The sequence below is a fragment of the Dendrobium catenatum genome, unplaced genomic scaffold (assembly GCF_001605985.2).
Source record: "Dendrobium catenatum unplaced genomic scaffold, ASM160598v2 fragScaff_scaffold_1250, whole genome shotgun sequence".
NCBI classification, from domain to species: domain Eukaryota; kingdom Viridiplantae; phylum Streptophyta; class Magnoliopsida; order Asparagales; family Orchidaceae; genus Dendrobium; species Dendrobium catenatum.
Window position 1 is genome coordinate 49960 of NW_021319712.1, and position 24293 is coordinate 74252.

Genomic DNA, 24293 nt, shown 5'->3' on the forward strand with positions numbered 1-24293 from the left:
CGCGCAGAGCTCCCAAATTCCTCCCTTTCTTCTCTTCTTCTCCCTCTTCTTCCTCCCCTTCATGTGAAGAATGAGGACCTATTTATAGTTTTTTGAGAGTGACATGGCTTGTAAACATGTGGAGGATCAAGGGCAAAATGGGAGTGTTTAAATGGACGGCTGATATTGATCCCCTTGATCATGGATTGTTTATTGGGCAATTTGATGTCTTAGTGATGTCGGAATTCAATGATCTTGGGCTCGTTGGATTCGTCTCATCGAGCCGCTCGATTCGACTATAAGCTTGTTATGTTTGGAAACCGTTTGGTAATCCAAATTGTGATTTGAACCCTTCAACGATGCTTCAGACCCTTGATTTGGACTCATTCAGGCTCGGATTGAGTCGAATTTGGTGTCGTTGGGCTCGTCTTCTCGAGACATTCAGTTTGATTATAATTTTGTTTAACTTAGAGTTTGGATGGTCTCAGATTTAATTTTTGAAGTTTCCAACTTGATTATGCCTCAAGATTCGTGCCCGATCAAAGTAATTTTTGGAGACATATCAATTACTATATCATAAATAAAATTTATACAGATTATTAAAGTCATAAAGTCAACACATGTCATATAAATATATGTACTTTCAACTTTATGCTTAAAATAATATGATATAATAGGCCTTCCTATGCATTCCTATTCTGAACCATAAATTCATTTTTTATCATAATTTTATCATATTATAAAATGCTAAATGATACAAATTTTTATTTTAAAAAATCACCTGGTCCGGCCAGTTCAATCGGTTAGATCTTAAAGACTTGAACCAATAATTTGGTTGGTCCGAGTTATCTTAAAAATCAATTTTGTATTAAACAAGTCAAGACTGGCTTGAGATATTGGTTCAAGTAAGAAACTGGTGACCTATTCTTGACTATATAAAATTGTTTGATTCATATGATACATGATAAGCAATGTTGAACATTGGTCATAGGGCTAAAAATTTAACCATAAAATTTAACTCTATAATAATTAATATGTAAAACAACAATAACATAAATCATTTATCCCATTATATATGATCGGCTACATTAATCATTTTTCTCCGTTGTGTCCAACTAGGAGGGAACTTCTCATTTAAATCTAATAAAGAATAATCATTTGTAATATTTTCTAATCAAATATTTTTAGGTCTATCTCTGTCTTTCTCAACATAATCAAAATATAATACATCTACTCTCCTGATCAGGTTATTGGAAAGTCACCGTTTTATATGACCAAACCATCTAAGGTGAATCTCTCTAATCATATTTTCCACTGGAGCTACTCCAACCTTTTCATGTATATGCTCGTTTTGCATCCTATATCTAAGAGTAAAGCCACTCATCCACTTGAGCATCCCTCATCTAAAACATATAAACTTATTAATTAACTTAATTGCTCAAAGTCACAATCCCTCCACTGGATCTATGACTACTAAAATTACACTTCATATATTTGGTTTTAGATCTTCCCAGATGAAAACCTTTAGACTCTAAGGTTGACCTCCATAATTCAAGTTTACCTTCAACTCCCTCTCTAGTTTATAACCAAGAAGAATATCATTAGTAAAAAAGCATACACCATGGTACAATCTTTTTCAAATGTCGAGTAAGAACATCCACGACTAAAGCAAAAAATATATGGGCATAAGGCTATTCCTTGATATAATCCAATTGAAATAAGAAAATATTTGGTCAAACCATCTTGTGTTTGAACACAAGTAACAGCTCCCACATACATGTCCTTAATGATTTGAATATAAGCATTATTAACCCCTTTCTTTTGTAGAACTCTCCATAACACTTCTTTGAAACGTTATCATATGTTTTCTCTAAATCAATAAATATCATATGTAGATATTGTCATTATTCTATCTATACTTCTCCTTCAAACCTATTAATAAATGTATAGCATCCATAGTAGACCTATCTGGCATGAATCCAAATTGATTTTGAGAAACATTAGTATTGTGTCATAACTTATGCTCCATAACTCTCTCCTATAATTTTAAAGTATGACATATTAACTTAATTCCTCTAAAATTGACACAATCTTGTGCATCACATTTATTCTTAAAAATATAAATCATCACACTTGTTTTTCACTCATCTGGCATCTTTTGTCTTCAAATATATATTAAAAGATTAGTGAGGCAAAAAAATTCGTTCATCTCCTAAACATTCTTGCATCTCTATTAAAATATTAGCAGTTCCAACATCTTTTTCATACTTCATTTTCTGTAAAGCATCTCTAACTTTGGTTTTACTGATATACTAATAAAATAAAAATTTCTATTTTTATTTATGGTGCTAAGGTCACTAAAGTTGATCATATTTCATAATCTTCATTGAGAAGCTTAGCAAAACATCTCATCCTCCTTTGTTGAATATTCTCTTCTAATATAAGCACTTTTTAATCTTCATCCTTAATACGCTTCACTTGAACTAAATCCTTACTATTCATATCTCTTTGTTCAACTAATTTATAAATATATATTCCGCCCTTTTTAGTATCTAATATATTATATAAATCATTAAAAGATAAAATCTTTACATCAAATATTACTTTCTTAGACTCCTTACGGGCTTCTTTATATCATTCCATTTTTTAGAGTTTTTATATATAAACTAATTTTTATAACAAACCTTCTTAGTTTTTACCTTTTCTTAAATATTTTGATTTCACCATCAACTATTTTACTATAAGGAGCTTTTTTCTTTGATACACCAAGCACATCATTTATAACATTCTTAATATCACTAACTATTTTTTCTCACATAATAATAATTTTCTCATGTATAGACAAAATCTTAAAATCTAGAATTATAATCTCAAAAATAATTTTATTATTATTCTTTAAATACCCCATCTAATTCTAAAACAACATTTTACTTTATTTTTTATATTCTACTCCATCTTAAAATTCAAAATCAATAAGTGATGTTGGGTATGTAAACTTTCGCTCGAAATATTTTTATCATATTTGCAATCTAAACTATCTATTTTTCTTACAATAAAATAAGAAATCTGAATTTTATTATATATATTCTTATTAGTGGTGAGATATTCATCTCTTTTATTATATAAAATATTACCAAATACAAAAGCATAAGCTATAACAAAATCTAATATAATCTTACAACCTTCATTAGTCGCTCTAAATTCATAGCCAGCATAAATGTTTTTAAAATAATCTATCTCTAGAACAATATATCTATTTAAATCTCCGATAAAAACTTCCTTCAAGAGATATTTTTTATATTAATTTTTCTAAATCATTCTAAAATTTTAGTTTCGAAAACATATTTAAACTTATTTGTAAAGCATAAACACTTATAATATTAACAATTTTTGCATCAACAATAGTCTATCAAACTTTCTATTTTTAATTCTATTAATTTTTATAACATTATGTAAAAGAAATACATAAATTTTTATTACAATCCTATACCCTTAAGTTCTCTTCTTACTTCCCTATCTATTATTCATCTCAGTATTGAATTTCATGAGGAATTACAAAACTTCTTATAATTTACATTTTTATTTATACAGCATTTTCACATTTTGTTAAGTGTTGTATTTTTGAGAAAATTAAAAAAAAAAAAATCCTAACTTTTCATATGAGATTTCTCCAATAAATTTAAATTGAGGTTGAGATTCTTACAAGAAAACTATAAAGCCCTAACATTTCATTTGAAAGCATGACAACTTATTATTCTTAAAATGTTAAAAATCATTATTAAATCATTCAAATCATATTCTAAACACAAATTTACAATATTAAAACATTATTACATCATTTAAATCATATTAAATAAATATTACATCATCCAATTAAACCCTAATCAAACACTTAAACCTTGATCTCTCCTTTCTATTCCATGTTCAATATAATTTTCACAACCTTGTTTGATAAGCTAATGCATTGGCTAGTCATACAAAATCTCATGGGGCAGCATATTTCCTTGTGGAAATACCTAATTCTTGGATTATTTTCTTCATTTCATTTTTATTAGGATGCATAAATAGCACACCTAGACCTCCAAGAACTCCAAAGAACAATTTGACCCAAACAATTTGACAACTTTTAAAATCTTCTCTGACTAAACTAAGCCTTCATTTGAGATGGCTTTCTTACCGCTTCTTAAAATAAGTTTTTATTACCAAAATTAATTTTTTTTTACTTAAAAGTTGCTTTATAAAATAGTAAAAAAATCGTCCCAAACAAAACCTAACAGACACCTCCAATTCAAAGACTACTAACAATAGCAAAATCAGTTGAAAGGATAGATTAAAAGATAGGTTACTCGAGAAAGAAAATTTAATCATAAAACTATAGACAACTAATCCAACAAACTGAACCAATCTTTAAAAAAAAAAGCCCAAACACTGCCTTCCAAGGTATGCAAGAGGCCATACAGATTAAATAAACCACCAAATCTTCCTAAAGTTTTTGAACAAAGGTAACCACAGGCTATCACAGTACAAGAAAAAGAAAAGTTTTTGATTGATCAAACTGGACTCATGAGGGCCTTACTCTTTTGTTGCTGCTGCAAGTGGGGCACTTGTACTGTTTGATGTGCTCAGCCCTTGCTGGTGTGATCTTGACACACTTGCCATGAAACCACTTCTCACAGATATCACAGCAGATCCAAAATTCATCAGCTGCATAGTTCTCTCCACATGAACCGCATAATGTCTCGCCATGCTCATTCTCCTCATCTAAGCCTTCGTCTTCTTCCTGAGGTTGCCCCACTTTCGGGTTCTTGGGCAGAGTCTCTGATGACTTCTGCTTGTTTTTATAATGAAAGAAGGAGAAATATCTCAAATTGCACAAAATGTCGTTTAATTATTTGTGTAGTCAATGAAGGGTGCGAGTAAAAGTAGCATAATGCACTTAAACACCTATTCTGCCAGTTAAATTAAATGTTTACAACAACAACAACAATATCAAGCATTTATTCCACTACGTGAGGTGGGCTAAATGAATCTTTTTTCTCCATTGTGTCCTATTAATAGTCAAATTCTCATTTAAATCTAATAGAGAAAGGTCATTTCTAATATTTTCTAATCAAGCCTTTTTAGGTCTGCCTCTACCTTTCTTAATATAAGTCAAATCTAATACCTCTACTTTCCTAACCGGGTCATCAGAAGAATACCATTTTATGTGAACAAGCCATCTAAGGCGACTCTCTTTAATGTTTGAAGAGAAGAAATAAGATTTTAGTAGAAAAGCTGCACTAAGAAGGATCACCTAAGAACAAGCAAACAAACTAACAAGAGAACAAATGCACAAATGTAAGATTAGCAATTTGCAATTCATATAATTATTTCAACTGGATGAATGACAATCATAAAATGCTTGGTGAGATAACATTATCATCATTATCCTTGATCATAATAGTTTCTTTTGAAAGATGATAAATCCAACTATCTTTATTTTAATCTATCAGACAAAAAGTTCACTTTTTTAATAAATTGTCTATAGATATAGAACCGTAAAACCAAACTGCAAGCTAAAAACTTCGAAGATAGGAGTAAATTGAAATCAAAGCAATTGGCCCAGATTCAAGATTAAGGGTTTGTTTGGGACGGCTTTCTTGTTGTTTTATGAAGTAGCAAGAAAGCCGTCCCAAATAGAGAATCAGATGATGGGATATTTTAGAAAATGTATGAACAATGCAACATGACCATGTTAATTTCTAAGGACAAGCTTGCAAAGATTTTACTTCGGTTGGGAAAAAAAAGTACAGAAATCTATGAAGAAATATGTTGTGTACCACTTTTAAATTTGACTTTGATTTATTGTTGCTGTTGTTGTTGACTGCAGTCCTGATTTTGTTCTTGCCATTCAAAACTTCATAAACTGTAGGCAGTTCGTTAATCATGCTAAACAAGCGCTTCCTGCATTACAATTAACGTCAATAGTAGCAACGGTCATAGCCAAGCTATCTAGCTTTAGTATAGCATACTACTTAAGCGTTACAATAGCAATCTGGAAAAGGTATTTGATGGATAATATTATTAAAGTTACAAAAATAAAATGACTGAATTTTCAAATTAAATACGGATAACATGCTTTAACTCGAGCAAGGCAGTTAGAGAAACAGGACTTGACGTATACTATACGATACGAATAAATAAATAAAATATCAGAAATACAAATCAGTAAGGTTCCTAAACACATTATTAATTATCTTGCAAGCACATAGAAAAATATCATAATCCCTTGCAGTGGAAAAAAATTTTGCTGAGACTAAACTACAAATATCAGTTAACAACCCAGATAACTGGAAATTCAACTAGTTGGATTCCTAGTAAAACTAAGAGCCTAGCAGAAGGAAAGGCCCAATAAAATCACATGTTTTTCAAGGCTTAAACATTGACCTTTCATAAAGTTAAAACACGTTAGGAAGCTTGCCTCTTAAAGCTATTTGATACAACTTTAAGCCATATAATATACGTTTGGAACCATGGAAGACAACTAACTACTCATAGTAATGATTAGGTACTCTACAGTCTACACTTCATTTGAAATAAACAACATCACTTTCTCCAGGCTCAGGAATAGAAACTTTACTAAGGAACCGAAACAAAATGAAGGAGAAAGAAGGGAAAGGAGAAAAGGACAAACAGAATAAATTAAGGATAAACACATTCAATTAAGCAAGCAAACAAGTAGACATAAAAATTCAAAGAAATTAATAACAAATCTCAGAAGAAGCAAGACTGTTAAACATCAAATTCTGTTCACATTTCCTAAGAAATAATAGAAGAAAAGCACAGGAAGAAGACGAGGGGTTTAGGTTGCTAGATAAAGAGAAAGAAAGCGAGGCATAATAGAAAGAAGCCATCAAATTAATCTTTCATTAAATTCATCAACCAATACAAGATAGAAGTGAGCAAAAAGAGCAAAAAATAATTTCAATCGGCTTGAGTTGGACATGATTCCACAACAAAATATTTATAAGCCATCCTTCATCCAACCCCATGATCAGGCAATCAATAATTCAACTTAAATGGCAAATGGAAAAAAGACAAAAAAATGTAAATCATGAATAGAGATTGAAGGGGAAAAGAATAAGGATGGACAAATATCAGACACTTGAACATTCATAATCAACTAAAATCTAAGCATAAAATATAATAATCACTGTAAAGATGGAATAGTTTATTTATTATATCTAACTATATAAATACATGCTAAAATATTTCCTAGGTACTCAAATTCACAAGATAAAGAGTAAAGCAAGATTGAGGTGTATTCAATTCACCCTCAGCTTGAGCTTAATCTTGACTAGTTTATCGAGTTTGAGTCACTTACAAACTAGCTCATTTATGATGAAAAATAAAAGATGGTTCTAATTTAAGCAACTATTATTATAAAATAATCAAAAGAATGAAAAAAATTATTCTCATGTAGTAGCAAGTATAAAATTTGTTCTCTTTATGTTTTGAAGAATAAGCGTAATAAGTATTATAATAAGAACATGACTTGTGATTAGGGGTGTAAGTGAGCTGAGCCGACTCGTGAGCCGGCTTGAACTCGACTCGTTAACGAGCTCACGAGCCGAGCTTATCGAGCTTCGAGCTCAAGCTCGAGCTTACAATCGAGCTTGTTTAATTAACGAGCTCGAGTTCGAGCTCAGTCCGGCTCGACTCGAAAGCTTGATAAGCTACTCGATAAATTTATAATAGTATTATTATTTAATTTGAGTAGATGACCCGCGGGGCCGCGGCCGCCGCATCCCGCATGTTAAACCCTAAACTTTTCGCAATTTCGCATTCGGTTTTCGTTTCTCGCCCTACTTCGCCTCCAAACTCCAGAGACTCGGACTCGGTATTGTTCCGTTCGCTGCGTGAGTGAGGTGGTAAGTCGCATGAAGTAGTTGTGAAGAAGAAAGGTTAGGAGAGGAAAATATCTAGGAATTTTACTTTTATATTTTTTGTATTTCCTTTGTTAAGCTTTCAAACGAATTTTGTTCTTCTTCTTTGGTAAACGACGACGCTAGATTCCTTTATTTTCTTCTTCTTTTTGTCTGTTTGAGTTTTATTTTCTTCTTATGTATTTCCTTTGTCAAGCTTTCAAACGAATTTGTTCCTACTCCAGACTCGAGAGCAGCTTTGGGTTTTCAGCTCCGGGCGGTTGACGGGAGTTAGGGCCTTCTTCTTCCACGAACAATTGGCATCTCGGCTTACGGATCTAGGCATCTAGCGTCGTCGTTCACTGTGACGTCGGACTCGGACATTCGGCATCTCGTCTGCGTAAGTGTTCCCTCGTCGTTGTTCACTGAACACAAATTTGGGGGTTTCTTGTTTTTTTTCTTCATTATTTGATTTAGGGGTTTCTTGTTATTGTAGATAATTTTTTTTTCTTCTCCTGATGCTATAGTCATTTTTGGTCCTATTTATCAGATAGATCAATGATATTGAACTGAAATAAACATTTAAGTTTTGTTTTGCTGTTATAGTGATAGATTTTATTTGTCTAAGTTTACAAGATGTTGCACTTAGTATCAAAATGCAAAACTTGCTAGTGCCTAAAAGGTATAAAAAAGAACAACTGGTTATGCAATTTCCTACGTATTTCTCATAAGCATTTGGAAGTTTACAGCATGGTTTGTGTTCGGATTGCCATAATATTCAAGAAAATGATTCTATACTTGTGTTAGTGGACTTTTTAATGACATCTTTCAAAGACATGGAATTTATGAGTTATATTTATAAAATTTTATTGAACTCATGATTAATTATAGTGTGTATAGTGCTGTTATAGTATTTATAAAATTTTCTTGAACTCATTCTTAATTATATTTTCCATTCTCATGTTATTATCATTTTTTTAGAATGTCAACACCAGTTAGTATGGAAGGGGATAATATTGAGCATGCAAATATTGAGACTGGAAGACTTGAAAATCAAAATGATGACCATTTTCACTCTTATGTTGGTAGTCAACCTATGAATGAAAATAATACACATAATGATGACAATGAGATTGACGAAGAGGTCGAAAAGTGGACTAATGAAAATCAAGTTGATGATATTAAAGAAGTTGATGATGTTATAGGAAGAAATAAAAGAAATAAAAGATCTAAAGTTTGGGATGAGTTCAAAGAAGTTATTCTTCCTACTGGGCAAAAAAAAGGAAAATGTGTGCATTGTAAAAAACAACTACTTATTGGAGTTACTGGTGCAACTACACAATTCAAAAGACATTTGGACCGATGTGCTGCTAGGATTCGTGCTCTCAAAAAACAAAAAATCTTACACTTCCAACCATCAGATATAGAAAACTCATTCTCTCAGAGCAGTCAAGATGGTGGAATGTTGACAACATTTAAATATGATCATCAAAAAGTTAGGGAGATGATAGCACATTACATTCTAGTTAATGAGAAACCATTTTCTATTGTTGAAGAATTTGGATTCAACTATAACTGATAATTTCATTGTGGAGATGACTAAGAAGATGAAAGCTAAATTTGATAAATATTGGGGTGAATGTAATCTTCTCATGGCTTTTGGTGCTGTGATGGATCCAAGAATGAAGTTTGTTGTAATCGAGTTTGCCTACCCTAAGATATATCATGGAGATGAAAGCATGAGGAATGTGCAGCATGTTAAATGTCTTCTCTATGAAATGTATGAGGAATATGTTAGAAGTTCTGAAGCCGAATTGGATGGTGATGGTGGTATTGCAGGAGGGAGTTCAAGGAGCACAACCAATTCATTGCAAAGTGTAGACCATCAATCTACTTCTAAAAAATATAGTGGTTGGCATGATTTCACCTCATTTGTCTCATCCAAAACAAGCACCAGGCCTATAAAATCAGATTTAGACAACTACTTGGAAGATGGCTTAGAACTTTGTAGTGAAGGGCAGAAGTTTGATGTGATAGCATGGTGGAAAAACAATCAAGCCAAATACCGCATACTTTCAAGAATGGCAGTGGATATTTTATCCATCCCTGTTAGTACAGTTGCTTCAGAGTCCACTTTCAGTGCTGGAGAAAGAGTAGTTGATACATATCGATCAAAATTAGGGGTTGACACTGTGCAAGCTCTCCTTTGTGGTTCCAACTGGGTTCGCTGCCACTATGGCTTGAAGGGAAGGGTTAAGGTAATATTTGTACATGCAAGTTTTGTTGACATTTATTTAGTATTCCACATACTTATATATGAACATTAAATTATCTATGCTTTTGTAGGAGGAAGAAGAAGATGAAGAGGTGGAGATTGTCTTACCGATTATATGAAAAAATCGAAGGTAAAAAATATAGTGTGAAGTGTCTTTTTATTCCACTAAGGCTGACTATCACCACCATGAAAAAATTGGTGGTGATTTTCTTGTGAACCAACAGCCAAATCTTGCTGCCTATTTCTTTTCATCTCTTTTGTTTCTTCACCAGATTTGCTGAATCCTGTTTCCTTGGTGGTTACCAAGGGTTTCTGCCTTTTTGGTTCACGAATCAAGAGCTGGAATCCAAGTTGATTTTAATGTTTACTAAATTCCTCTTTGTATCATATAATCTATTTCCTCTATTCAGTTTTGTTGAGCATGATTTTCCTTCTTAGATTTTGTACGTGTAATTCTTGGCATGATCGTGGGAATGTGAAGCCTAATAATTGAGAGTAATTTTTAGTACTTCAAGGTGCTGATTTTCATCCAAACCATAACAAAATGAAGAGGTGTAATGTGCAGTTTTCATGTTTCATTCATTTACTTATGCAGCACATGATATTTTCTTTCAGATCTCAAAAAAGTGCCGAATCCCAGAATGCAGCAGTTTCAATGACAGGGTCAAGGTATATTAATATTTAATATGAGGCGTCAATTTTGAGATCTATAGAATATGTAAATTTAGACAGTTGCTAATTGCTATAGTGCTATTTTTTAAAATAATTAATTATTATTTAACTTTTTTCTTAATTTCTCAGGTTTGCAGCATATTAATTGGTAATAGAGAGTTGAGATGAAAGAGTTTGAAGAATATGGAATATCAGATAGACATGGAATAAATAGTTCTATCTTTTGTTGTGCTTTTTTACTTATGCACTATTATGAAACTTTTTAATGGATTGTATAATTCCAATTACTTCTTTTTGTAATGATGTGATGATATACAATTTGGTCTAACATTGATATGAATGCTCTATTTTTATATTGATCAAGTTTTATTTGGCTTAATTGCTTAAAGTTGTACTTAATATTGATCAAATTTATAAATATAATTTTTAAAAGGAAGATGATTGCTCACTATGACACTATATAAGTATATATTGATTTCTTCAAGAACTAAATTTAAGAAAAAAATTTTGATTTACATTTAAAGAGTCAAGCCAATTAAACGAGCCGAGCTCGAGCTCGAGCTCGAGCTTTTCAAACGAGCTCGAGCTTTCGAGTCGAGCTCGAGCTTGGTATACTCCAAACGAGTCAATCTCGAGCTCGATCTCGAGCTCGAGCTCGAACTCATTAAGTCTTAAACGAGCCAGGCTTGATAAGGCAAATACTCGACTCGACTCGACTCGGTTACACCCCTACTTGTGATTCCTCTTATCATAATAATATTTTTGTAGATGGATCATGATAGGAAGTATATGATGCACATCTAGCATACATAAGTTTAAAAATGATAACAAAATTAGGAAGGGAAAGGATTATCAAACAAGATAATTACAAGCAACCTGCAATGTGGGCTAGACTTCATCACGAGAGAAGGGGAATTAGAAAGATATGATTTTTAGGGTTGCAAGAAAAGAAAGTAAAGCTATGGTGAAGGTCCACAAATGCACTTAGAGAACAAATGAAATGTACATTACATCCACATGTAGTAGCAAGTACAAAATTTCATGCAAATGACATCACATGATAGAAATGAATGTGACAGAGGGCTAGCGAGCCTTATGACTAAAGGAAAACATAATAGGGCATGCGAGCACTAGCGGTATGAGTAAATGCAATGTTAGATTAATGACAAAGATCACACGCAAACAAGTGTAGACAAGTTTGCAATAGGATTTGTGGAATGTGACAGAGAGTGAAAAAGAGGAAACAAAGATGAATGTAGGGGTAGTGGTAGAGATAGTAGTGAGCGAATTCACCCATCTGAGTGTAAACAATTATATGAGAGAAGGGACGTGTGTTGCATGTAACAAGACACAAAGTGAGGAGCGAGCAATTGACGTGGGGACATAAAATGAGTAATAGTGATCACTATCTAAGTTCATAGCAATGCCAATTCACACTAAAGCAGCATGAGGTGTTCCTACCCAAGCATTGTAGGTTTTGGTGAGCTGAACCTACCCATCTAGTTATCCCTAGAAACATCAATGTTATACAGCTTATTGAGGAATTAGTCAACTTAGGTAATTGTGCAAACCAACTATTGCATGAGTAGATTGAGTCCAAGTAGTAGGATTCCCAATAAGAATCGAATGAGGTAGAGTGCTTGATGTAGAAACCGCAACCAAAGAAGAGAAAATCAAAACAGAGGAGTGTTCTATGTATGCATTGATAAAAACTGACTCTTACAATAGCATAGAATAACATTTTGTATCTTTTGTATTCTACCACATAAGCAGAAATGGCAAAAATGGTAATAAAGTAAATCATGTGCTATTTAATGGAAAATAGAATAAAGCAAGTATTGGAGATAGTGGGAAGTGTAGGAGGGTAAAATGAGCTTGAGCACAGGATAGTCCTCATCAGAGTTTGCCGGTTTGCCGGCTTCAGAGAAGCTCGCATCCTACAAGGCAATTGTTATAGTAGCTCCATCAGGTGAAAAGTATGGGTAAATGTCAGAAACTTTTAAGGTGGAAGAAGTATGAAATTCAGATGGAAGGTCCACAATGTATTCATTATCATTAATGTGTCGCACAATGGGGAAGGGTCCTATTTTATGTGGACTTAGTTTTTTTTAGGTGCCTAAGGGAAAATGTTTCTTTCGAAGTCTCAGCATAACAAGGTCTCCTAGTTGAAATATTTTGTGCTGACGATGCTTATCAGCTAAGTTCTTATAATTAGCATTGGTTGCCTCCAAGTGGTTCTTAATATCTTGTAGCATATCCACGAAGTGTTCTGTAGTTTTAGCAGCAGCCGGACTGTGGCATTTGGGAAGGATAGCCAAGTTAATGAGATTGTTTGGTACTTTGGTGAATACAATAATAAAGGGGAACTGATTAGTGAAACGATTTGCCATAGCATTATAAGCAAATTCAAGTTGGCTCAGTAATTCTTCCCACTGTTTTGGTTTCTGTTCAACAAAGCAACATAACATGCTACCCAATGTACGATTCACTACTTCAATTTGCCCATCCATTTGAGGATGATAAGTCGAGCTTACTTTAATATCAGTATGTAATCTTTTCCAAAACTCCCTCCAAAAATGGCTAACAAATCGAATATCTCAATCAAATATAAGGCATCGATGGAGGTCATGCAATCAGATTATTTCCTTGAAAAAAAGTTGAGCCACATTAAGTGCATCAAATGTTTTCTTACAAGGAATAAAATATGTTATTTTAGAAAATCTATCCACAACAACCATATGATTGAGTCAGAGCCACGTTTAGTCTGTGGTAGTTCCAACACAAAATCAAGACATAAGTCTTCCCATATAGAGTCAAGAACTGGAAGTGATGAATGCAATCCTGTATTTTGACACTGTCATGTACATATTTGACAAACATAACAACAGTCTATGAAGCGTGAAATGTCTCGACAAAGATGTGGCCAAAAGGCTAGTTGCTGTAACTGAGCTAATGTTTTGTCTCGACCCACATGTACTGCTAGCCCTCCATAGTGAATTTTCTCAATAAGCTGCAGCCTCCAAGAAGAATTAGGAATGCACAAACTGAAAGTTCGTTAGGGATGTTAGGCCCTTATGAACTAGCTCAAAGCTAACCAAGAGGGGGGTGAATTGGTATTTTAAAAAATCTTTAAGCAAAGCACAACAAAACTCAAACCAAAATCACCACAGAAATTAAAGTGCGGAAAAATTAAATGCGGAAGCAGTAAAAAGAACACAAGAGTTTATAGAGGTTCGGTCAACTCGACTTACATCAACTCCCCGGATGCGCCCTCCGAGTATTGCACTACAAACGTGACTCTCCTTTTGCTCCCACAGCAAAGCGGAGAAGCCCTTACAAAACTCCTTTCCGCCAACCCCGGCATGGCAAAGAACCCAACTCCTTTTGCTTCCTCCTGAAGCAGGCAGAGAACCTTGATCGAATTCTGAAGCTCACCTCTCCCAACCCTTCCAAGGACAAGAGACTCTAGCGAAAGAAGAAGTGGAAACAATGCTTGGAGCAACCCTTGTGAATCCCCCTCACAAGCTCCCCCTCACAAGATCCTCTCTCTCTTCCTCAATCTCTCTCTCCTCTAGGCTTTCTCAGGTCAAGATAGCAGCAAACGATTTTCTTTGCATGAGAAAATTCGGGTCCTTTAAATAGAATTTCAAGAACCGACTTTATCGTCAAGGACGATAGAAATATTGTCCTGGCCGATCAGTATAAAAAATAGGCTCAATCAGCCGGGACGATTTGGGACGATCGGAAGAAAATTGGTTACATCGTCCAGGCCGATACAATATCGTCCCGGACGATTAGTTCAAATTCGAGTACAATCGTCCTAAACATCGCCCTGAACAGAGCCGATTTTGCGATCGGCCAACCGATACGATCGTATCAATCAGCCTTAATTGCTTTTCATAATTGCTAGATTAATTTAGGCATAATTGTGTTATATCGTCCTGGCCGATAATTTAAAATAAAGAATACCTAAATTAATCATGGCAGCTGATTTTTTCTAATTTGAGTATATCGTCCAGGCCGATTTGCTTAATGACGACTGGTTAACCAGGATGCCCTGATTAGGGTTTCTGTTTTGAACCCTATCGTCCAAGACGATATAAATATCGTCCGGGACGATGTGAGTAAAAACAAAAATTCTAATTCAGACAAAAAAATCACTCAAGTGTATGTGTAGGGTTACTTAGCATCAGACACTCCAAAGGTGACAATTGACTCAAGAAAGGGAAAAAGACATTACAAACTAACTCAACCCTAATCTATCCAATCTTGAGCTGGTTCCGATTGCCGTCCGATCTTGTGGTCCTGAAATATTAGTAGCCAAAGCAGTCGTAGAGAAACAGAATTGTTTACTATCATCAAAATCACAATTCATGAAAATAGAGTTGCAACACAAACAATTACCTTTGAATGAATACCCATGTTGTTAGTGTAATCATGAAAGGAATGGTCTATTGTGCATTGTCTCCATGGTACAGCAAAGCCAACATCAGAATCATATATATCTTTCATAATTTGCATTTCGGCTATATTTATTTGTAGATGCATGAGTAAGGTTACTTGACGGTTGAGTGCATCACCAACGCGATTCAATTTTCCAGTTTTGTGTCAGATCACAAAACTAAATATATGGAGGAAAACAATCCTACATGCATGCATCTGGTTTATAATTTTCTAATTGTTAGTATGCTGAAGTGCTTGATGATCGTTACAAAGCACAAAATCTTGGTGAAGCATATAGTGTTCCCACTGTTTTAATGATCAAACTACAACATACAATTATTGATCGTAAACTGTCCATTTATATTAGCAAGGCCCAGTTTTTCACTAAAAAATTCCACTGGTCGATTATCCTGGGAAATCACAGCTCCAATACCTATGGATGATGCATCAATATGACACGAAATGGTTTATCAAAAATCAAGCAAGGCTAGCACCAGAGCAGAACTTAGTATGGTTTTGATGGTTTCAAAACTAAATTGTTGAGATTCAATCCATTGAAAGGTGAAAGCTTGAGAAAATCAGTGACGGGTTTCATTAAAACACTGAATCCTTTTATAAATCATCGGTAGAAATTCACGAGCCCACGAAAGCTGCGAATATTGAACAAGGACAATAGTGTAGGCCAATTTAAAATTGCAGCGACCTTATATGGTGTTAACCTCATTTTTGTATGAGGAGGTCATCAGGATCTATCCAGACTCTTAATTAAACATCTGATGGTTGATAATCAGCCACCTGTGAATCATCATCAATCAATCAGATTTACAGCTATCCTGCATTCAATCAAACATATACTCTCAAACCAAGCATCATCAAGCACTTCAACTACCTTACAATCATCAATCAATTATCCAGCCTCCAGTCAATCATGCATTAAACCCACAATCACCTGATCAACTATCTAGCACTATATATGCTCAATCATCCAATTTATATATATCCAAATTCAATCACTTGGACAGTTGTAGTCATGCACTGTCACCAGATGGCCCAATGCACTACGTTGCATAGTGCACTGACCCCTGAATCTTAGTCATAGTCTACATCACCTCACTAGGTATTTATATCAAATCAATTATCATTGGCTCCTCAGCCAGTGATTGACCCAATTTGCCCCTAATGAAATGAACTTGATTGGTCATCTTAAATTATTAGCAAATTTTTTGTTGGATGGAGATATTATTAGCAGAATTCATGTTGGATGGTTGAAGTGGAGGAATGCATCGGGTTTGTTGTGTGATAGAGAAGACCCTCTCAAACTTACGGGAAAATTCTAAAAAATGGTGGTTAGACTTGCAATGCTTTATTATGGTGTAGATATTGGTCATTAAAAGAGAAGTATAATATTAAGTTAAATGTTGCAGAGATAAGAATACTTAGGTGGATGAGTGGTTTTACGTTTGCGAAACTAGGTGCATTAGTGTGTTGCAATAATTCACAAATACTTTTTATTGCCCAATATACAATGAGTGATTGATGGAGTCGCACAACTATCCATACAAATTCCTAAAAATATCACTATTGCACATATTATTTAATTTTAAAAAAAAATTGATATAAATCTAATTGTGTGATTGTAGGAATTTATAAATCTAATCTGATGTATGAGACTACAATTTTGCTCATACTACTTTGATACAAACTTACAATCAACAAGGAATATTATACCTCAAAATGTGGGTGATCCAAATGTATGTCCATCTACCAGTAACATATCAGTATTCAACAGAGGTGGCGAGGCAATAGGTGTTTGTACTGTACACTATTTGGCAGATAAGGAGATGAGAGTTATCCCATTGTACATACTGTTTCTGAAGTTGAGTCATATCTCGAGTAAGTTTAAATTAAGATTCTGTAAATTTTATAGACTCATACATAAAGACCCTAAATTCAAAACTTTTGCAGGATGTTCGTTAATAGTCTTACTACAATGTCACTATTACAGCAAAAAAAGAGAGTGAAATCTAAATTTCTAAATTGGTTCAAAGAAACAGTGTATATTTCAAAAAGTTATGTCAACCTTATATATTATCAATTAACTTAATGAAAATGATAATATCAGACAAAACCAAGTTTCTGACGTCGGGGGCCTAGGAAGCACCCTTCATACTAGCGGCTCAATTCCACACACTTAGCATAGACGAGGATTGGTAAGGATTTTATAGATTTTAATAATTTTTATTTATTTATGTATGTTAATCTAAGTATATTACAGAAGGAGATGCTTGGTAGAAAATCCACTGCGGTTGAGTTACACAGTCACACTCATAAGCATCAGGAAGACCAGCAGTAGGTGGATGAGCAAACTAGGAGGGCATATGTGTTGACTGTAACGGTAAAACCACCGACAATCGTCGCCTCTCTTCGGATCGTCTCGTAACCGCCCCTCTCACGACATAAAAAACAAATCCTCCCCCATTCGGCTACACATTCACGCACACAGAGACTCACACTCTCAGAATCGCAAGGAAAGGGGAAAGAAGAGTTCGGGAAACTTACAGTGCCATCGCTCGACGACCAAACTGTACCATCTCCGACCGCATCTCCTCCAGACCGCCGACTGTGCCTCCTCCGAGCTTGAAGCCAACCCCGAACTCGCCGACCGACCCAAACCTCCTCCTAATCTGACCGTCCTCCCGCCTGAGCAGACCGACACCGCCGTCCTCCGGCCAAGCCGACGCCGCCTCTGCCTTTGCCGAGACCCGTGCGTGCGTGACTCCTGCTCCGCCTCCCTGTCCAGACCTGGCTCTACCCTAGCCCGATAATGGCTCTTTCCCTCTCTATTATATCTACTATAACACATATATTTTAATATAATATTATATATATAATATTATATTATATCTGCAGTGCCGTCCCGATTTCTCCCTCGGTGGGGAGGAGACGCCGGGAGGCTGCCGAAATTCACTCAGAAATTTGAAACTTAGACAATTTTTTCGACTTAAACCATAATTTTGAAATATTTGAGAAGCATTAAATGAAAACTTAAACAATTTTAAAATTTGATCAAAAAAATTAAAAACTTAACATTAATTAGATGGTTAAATTAAATAATATAATTAATACAATAAAACACAAAAAATGAAATGCTTCTAATAATTCAGTCTAAGTACAATTTCTCACAAAGATCTTCAACTGAGCAACTCTCCAACTGAACAACCTAAACACAATAACTTTTAGAGCAAGAGTAACACCCACACGACTTTGAAATTGCTCTCCAACAAGTAGCAGCTCTCAAATACATGCTCTCTAAAATTTTGTTCAACAAACACCCTTATGAGTTGATAGTCCTTTTATATCAGTTACATATGTGACTTTAAATTTTAAAATAAAGCATATCATTCAACAGAAAGGATTCAATTTGTTAAGGTTTATAATGATTGGTGCTTTAAACCATTTCCTTCAACCCAAAGACAAAACATAATACACTATAATTCATTTATAAATGAGAGTAAAGAATTTGTAGGGCCCTCAATAACTAGACTATAAGTAAAGACAAGGAGTTTGTTTCAAACAAATTAGTCTACTTATGGGAGAGAATACGAGAGCTTATAACAAGCAATATAATTATCTTACGAATACTAGCACGATCTCCTAATGTCTATTGAACAAGCATTTCCTGTGAGCTATGTTGAGTGGGATATTAACAACAAAGGGATATCTTCTATCTGCTATAAATGAAACCTGAATTAGAACCACGCCACCGGATCCACAACATGTACGCAAGCGGACAGAAGGCGTTCGTAGGCCCTTAAATGAAAATTTGGACATTTCCTAAATAAAATCTCTCGCAAATGGATCATATTTAAATATTTTAAAATGCCCCTTATGTATTAAATACGATCCCTTAAACTAAATATATCCCTGCATGTGCTCCGATCATTGAATATAATTCCTAAATTTAATAATCTGAGAATGCTGCGCAGGGTCAAATGCACATTTTATGTTTAAACTAAACTACAACCCTGCATGTTCTCCGACAAATGTTTTAAAGTTATAAATACAAATGTCTGAGAATGCTGCGCAGGGTTAAATATTCAAGTTTCCTCTTCCTCCTCAAAAGGACTGGAGTTGACATGACTTGAAAAACAAAATGTCTCCCAAAATCTTACAAAAATACAAGTGACCTTAACTTCACCCCGATGATGGCCGTGTTGATCGGAAATCTCAACCGGAGGGGGGTCAAATCTCAAATCAAACAAAAGCCCAAATTCTTGAAATAAAATCAATCACCTAAAAACTCAAAATTAAAAATCATCCACCTCCCGCAATCATTTGTCGGGGGTGATAAATTTGAAATTAATCTCAGCTTACAAAGAGCAAATGTTGTGTCGGGTGTATCACTACGATTCATCCTCAAACAGTCTCTTGCCAACAGGGACGTGGCACGTGCCCTCTGATCGGGTGGTTTTTCCTCAAAATGGGACCATTATATTACGATCACGGCCAAAGCCCGTATGTTCCCTAAAGGTTTCAAACCCTTGAGTTATGAATCATAGGGTATATTTGATAGGCATCAAGCCCTCTGTCAGCTAAGATGGATTTAAATATATCCCCTCAGACAAACATCAACCCAGGTCTACAAGGTATTCTTGGACGAAACAACCCATGGCTACCGACAAGGTGCCTTCTGTCAGGTTGGGTCGACTACCTCTTCTGACTAAGTAGACCAGGGAATCTGACAGCCCTGGACGACGGAACCATGGGATCTAGATCGGGCTCATCTTCATTCCCCCCATCACCAGTTTTAAGTTTATGGTGATAAACTCTAAATTTTAAATTTCAAACTACAAAATTTAAACCCTAAAATTATTGCTATTATACGATATGTTCATAACCTATGTGACATCCTTAACGACTAGCCTTAATCGAAAGTTCTCTCTCGTTATCAGGAGGGGTAATTAATTATAGGGGCTTGCGCCTATAGGAAACCAGAACTCAGATCAAAAAGTCCTCACAAAATGAGGGCGAAATCTCTGGGTAGTGTCTTAACTAAAACCCAATCTGCCTTCTGAAAATTCCCTCGGAACCTAATCTAGTTAAAACTCTCTGTCGTCATCGTCACACAAACACTTAAAAGAAAAATAGACCAATGGCACGGAGAGGACGGGATCACACACTATAAATGGAATTTTCGGAGCCCACAATATGTAAGTATATAATGATATTATACTTACAGAAATATCATAAGTGATGATTATACGATGATTAATCTTAAGTTATATTTTATAGGATGAGTATACAAGACTTCGAGAGAGCCATGCTGCAGCAGGTGAGGGTTCCTATGGGGGATCTATAGATGTTTCTGTCTACCATACTTGGTCGCAAGCAATAGATGGATTACATAAAGGATGGGTTTATGGATTAACCACGTAAGCTTAAGCGTACGAGGGACAGTCTTCTTTTGCTACCAACTAGTCCGCAGGCAGCCATGAGAGTTAATATGGCTAAGTTGACACCGGAGTTAGAAAATATCCAAAAAACACAGGTGGACATGAATATTCAAATACTGGATGAGCTTAGAAGATTGAGAGAGCAAATTGGCAGAAATCAAACTATGCCTACATCAGCCGAGCATGATAACGAGGACATAGATTCTGCCTAGAGTATCTGTAAAAATATTTTTTATTTAGTTTACTTCTTTTGATGTATAAGAAATATTGAAGCTTTAACAATGTTGTAATAATTGCAGAATTTTATGGAATGTGGTTATTTATTTGAGCTATTAAAATGTTTGTTATTGTTTGATTAATATTACTTCTTATTACTGCTTTTAATTATTGCTTATAAATTGTTTGGATTCGTACTGTTGAAAAGCTCAATAACTGATTGCAAGAGCTATTTTTTCTTTATTAATGATACAAGCATCTGGCAGATTCGACATGGAAATTCCGTCACAAAACTTGATACAACGATCTAGTATCGTTATTTGCGACGGAAATATCTGTCATGAATGGCGGCGGATTTGTAACGGATTTTTTGCAACAATGTACGACGGATATTTTGCAGTAAATTGTGACGGAATTTCTGACGCACATCCGCCGCAAAATATTTGCGACGAATCAGTTCCGTCAAAAAATAGTTTTACGACGTGGGTTTTAACGGCGGATTCAGTTCCGTTGCAAATCCACAGCAAACCAGGATTTGCGATGGATTTATCTTGTTTTGTGGCAGAGTATTCAACCTCAAAAGGTTGAATTTCCTGTAATGCTCATTCTTCACCTCCGTGGAAAATCTGAATAACTTAGCATTCAAAACATCCACCTGCCGAGTAAAGCTTGCGTGAGTTGCCTATAGGGTATCCAAACTCCAATCATCATCGGCAATTGTGCATCTATTTGCATCATCCATTACCATCTCGGTCTACTAGCTCTAATACCAGTTGACGTAGAAGCCGCAAGCAAAGAAGAGAATAAAAAAGAGACAGAGTGTTCTGTGTATATATTGATCAAAACTATCTCTTGCAATATCATAGAATAACCTTTTGTATCTTTAGTATTCTATCACATAAGCAAAAATGAACAAAACAATAATAAAGTAAAACATGTACTATTTAACGGAAAATAGAATAAAGCAAATAATGGAGATAGTGGGAAATGTAAGAGGTAAAAATGAGCTTGAGCACAAGATAGTCCGCATTAGTACTTTGTTAGAGAGGTCAAAGTGTTATGTGATTATGGTGAACTTGGTGAGACCAGGGTGTTATATGGTGTAGAGGAGCATCTTCAATCTAATATTTCAATAATAAGGTAGAATTTGGACTTTGAGCTTTAAGCATTTTTTTCTTGAGAAGAGTGAAAAGAGGGAATTAGCCAAATCTACTATGTGTGTAGGATTGCACTTAATCATCTTATCAAGAGGCATTTAGTCCACCATAGATGTTCACTTGCTACCTTTCAAGCTTAAGGTGTTGGGGAAAGAGGAGTAAACACCACAATGAAGAAACAAGCAAGAATGTAAAAGCAGCGGAAATAAAGGACATCAAGATTTAACGTGGAAAAACCCAAAATAGGAAAAAAACCACGAAGCTATATCACACCAAGAAATCCACTATGAAAATTGGGAGAAATAAGTGCAGATCTCTCCTCTCTCACTCTCCTTGCTTCTCTTCTCACATGCACTATTCTCTATGTCCAACCTCACGAAATACAAGAGAGCCAAATTAAATAACCTCAAGGGGCGCAACCCTTCAAAAAAATGATAAATAAAATCATCCAGTCGGTCTCACAACACTGCGGTGCCAACTTGGGGCGCTGCAGCGCTCAAACCTCTGCTTGACTGTTGCAGCGCCATATCTATACCACTATGGTGCTCCGCTCTCTAGCGTTTAACACTGTGATTACTGGGAACAAAGCATCAGGGGCCCTCAGGTACACAGCAGCATCGATGTTGTACGAAAAAAAAATTGAGTGCAAAGCAAAAAATTGAGTGCAAAGCACCCAAACCCAAACAGGGTTAAACCCCCTGCACCCCCTAGCAAGCACGACGAACTTGAGGTCCAAGGAAATTGATAAACCTAATAGAAACACACAATCAGATTCCACACATAACACAGGGTCAATAGCAAGTGATGCAATATTGGCCACAACAGCAACTTATTAAATGGCACCAAACAAGAAGTTTAATGTCCACACCAACAATCTAAACGACACTATTCATAGACACAAAGCTTTAATTAGGAGTGCAAGTGCGAGTTGGCTTGAGCTCGATTCTTTAACGAGCTCACGAGTTGAGCTTATCAAGCCACAAGTTCGAGCTCAAGCTCGAGCTCAAGTTTAGCCTGCCTCGGCTCGAAAGCCTGTTAAGCAACTCGATTAAATTAAATATATTTAAAATTTAATTTAAATTAATATTAGATAACATATTTTAATTCTTTTAAATTAATTCTACTTTTTAAAAAAAAATAAATTCTAAAAAAACCAAATTTTTTATTTAAAATTAAGAAATCGAGTCATTATCAATCTTTTCAAATGAGCTTAAGCTTATAAATTTTTTAATGAGTCGATCTCGAGCTTAGAGTTCAGTAAGAACTTACTCGATTTGACTTGTTTACACCTATGTAGCTTCAATAGAGAAAGGGACTACTAAAGCATTCAAAAAGGGCACATCATTCCCATTTATTTTAATATTTGGCCACCATGGAAAGGCCAAAATTTTTGTCATTCAGAGCAACGAAATTTGCCTTCTCGAGAGTTCTTTTGAGAGTGGCTTCCCACTCATCTTTCAAAATAAGATTTAACACCGCCATAATGGTTTTAAAATAATTCACCCCCAACCACTTACTCAATTCTTCAAGGCTTAAAGAGAATATTTGATATGCACAAGATCCCTCAGGCTATTCCTGAGTTTGATAGCTTTGAGTTCTTCACACCCCTAGTTGGAAAACGAGCAGTTATCAGCCTCTTGAAAGGCTAGCAAAAGAAATATTTCACATCTCGTGCGGCAAGGATGGGACTTAAACATTGAGCCAAGCGACAAGGATATAACAGTGTTTTATGACCAATCGCAAACTCCTAAGCTCATCAAGTTCTTGTGCTCTTAGAGGAAAAAAAATGATATGAGAATGCTCTCCATGAGCCTACATTCCAAGTGAAAGAAGCAATATGAAATAGAGGCCATCTTGGAATCACTACAATAATGAAGTGTGCACAAAGGAAAGATGTTATTAGTGAAGAGATCGCCAATAAAGACTGAGAAGAAGAAGAAAGAGAACATGAAGCGGCAATCGAGAAGAAAAGGAAGTTAGGTCTTATTCTAACTGAAGGAGTAAGGAATGACTCATCCTACTGGCTATTAGCAATTACATTTAAGGGGTAGAGCCAAGGCAATTCAAGCGAGTCATCTCAAAGACTGAAGCGAAAGGTCGGATACTTTCAAATGCCAATTAGCAAGAACTAAAAGGAGAGGAGTGATGTAAATATTATATTGGACTCAGATTCCTAAACAACAAAAGCCATGGA

General features: G+C 35.1%; 2 protein-coding genes across 2 annotated transcripts in view; one reads left to right on the forward strand and one right to left on the reverse strand.

The window, feature by feature from the left end:
* Positions 1–4321: 4321 nt before the first annotated feature.
* The window catches only part of LOC110110704 (PHD finger protein ALFIN-LIKE 3), a 30192-nt gene continuing 10220 nt past the window's right edge, over positions 4322–24293 (reverse strand). The window contains exons 4-5 of the mRNA XM_020842299.1: positions 5799–5922; positions 4322–4807 (exon numbers count right to left, since the gene is read on the reverse strand). Coding sequence (XP_020697958.1) covers positions 4541–4807; positions 5799–5922 — 391 coding nt within the window. The 3' untranslated portion in view covers positions 4322–4540. The remainder of the gene's footprint in view (positions 4808–5798; positions 5923–24293) is intronic.
* LOC114580764 (zinc finger BED domain-containing protein RICESLEEPER 2-like) lies at positions 9469–10307 on the forward strand. Its single transcript, XM_028699330.1, has 2 exons — positions 9469–10141; positions 10230–10307. The coding sequence occupies exons 1-2, from the start codon at positions 9479–9481 to the stop codon at positions 10275–10277; spliced, it is 711 nt and encodes a 236-aa protein (XP_028555163.1). The 5' UTR covers positions 9469–9478; the 3' UTR covers positions 10278–10307.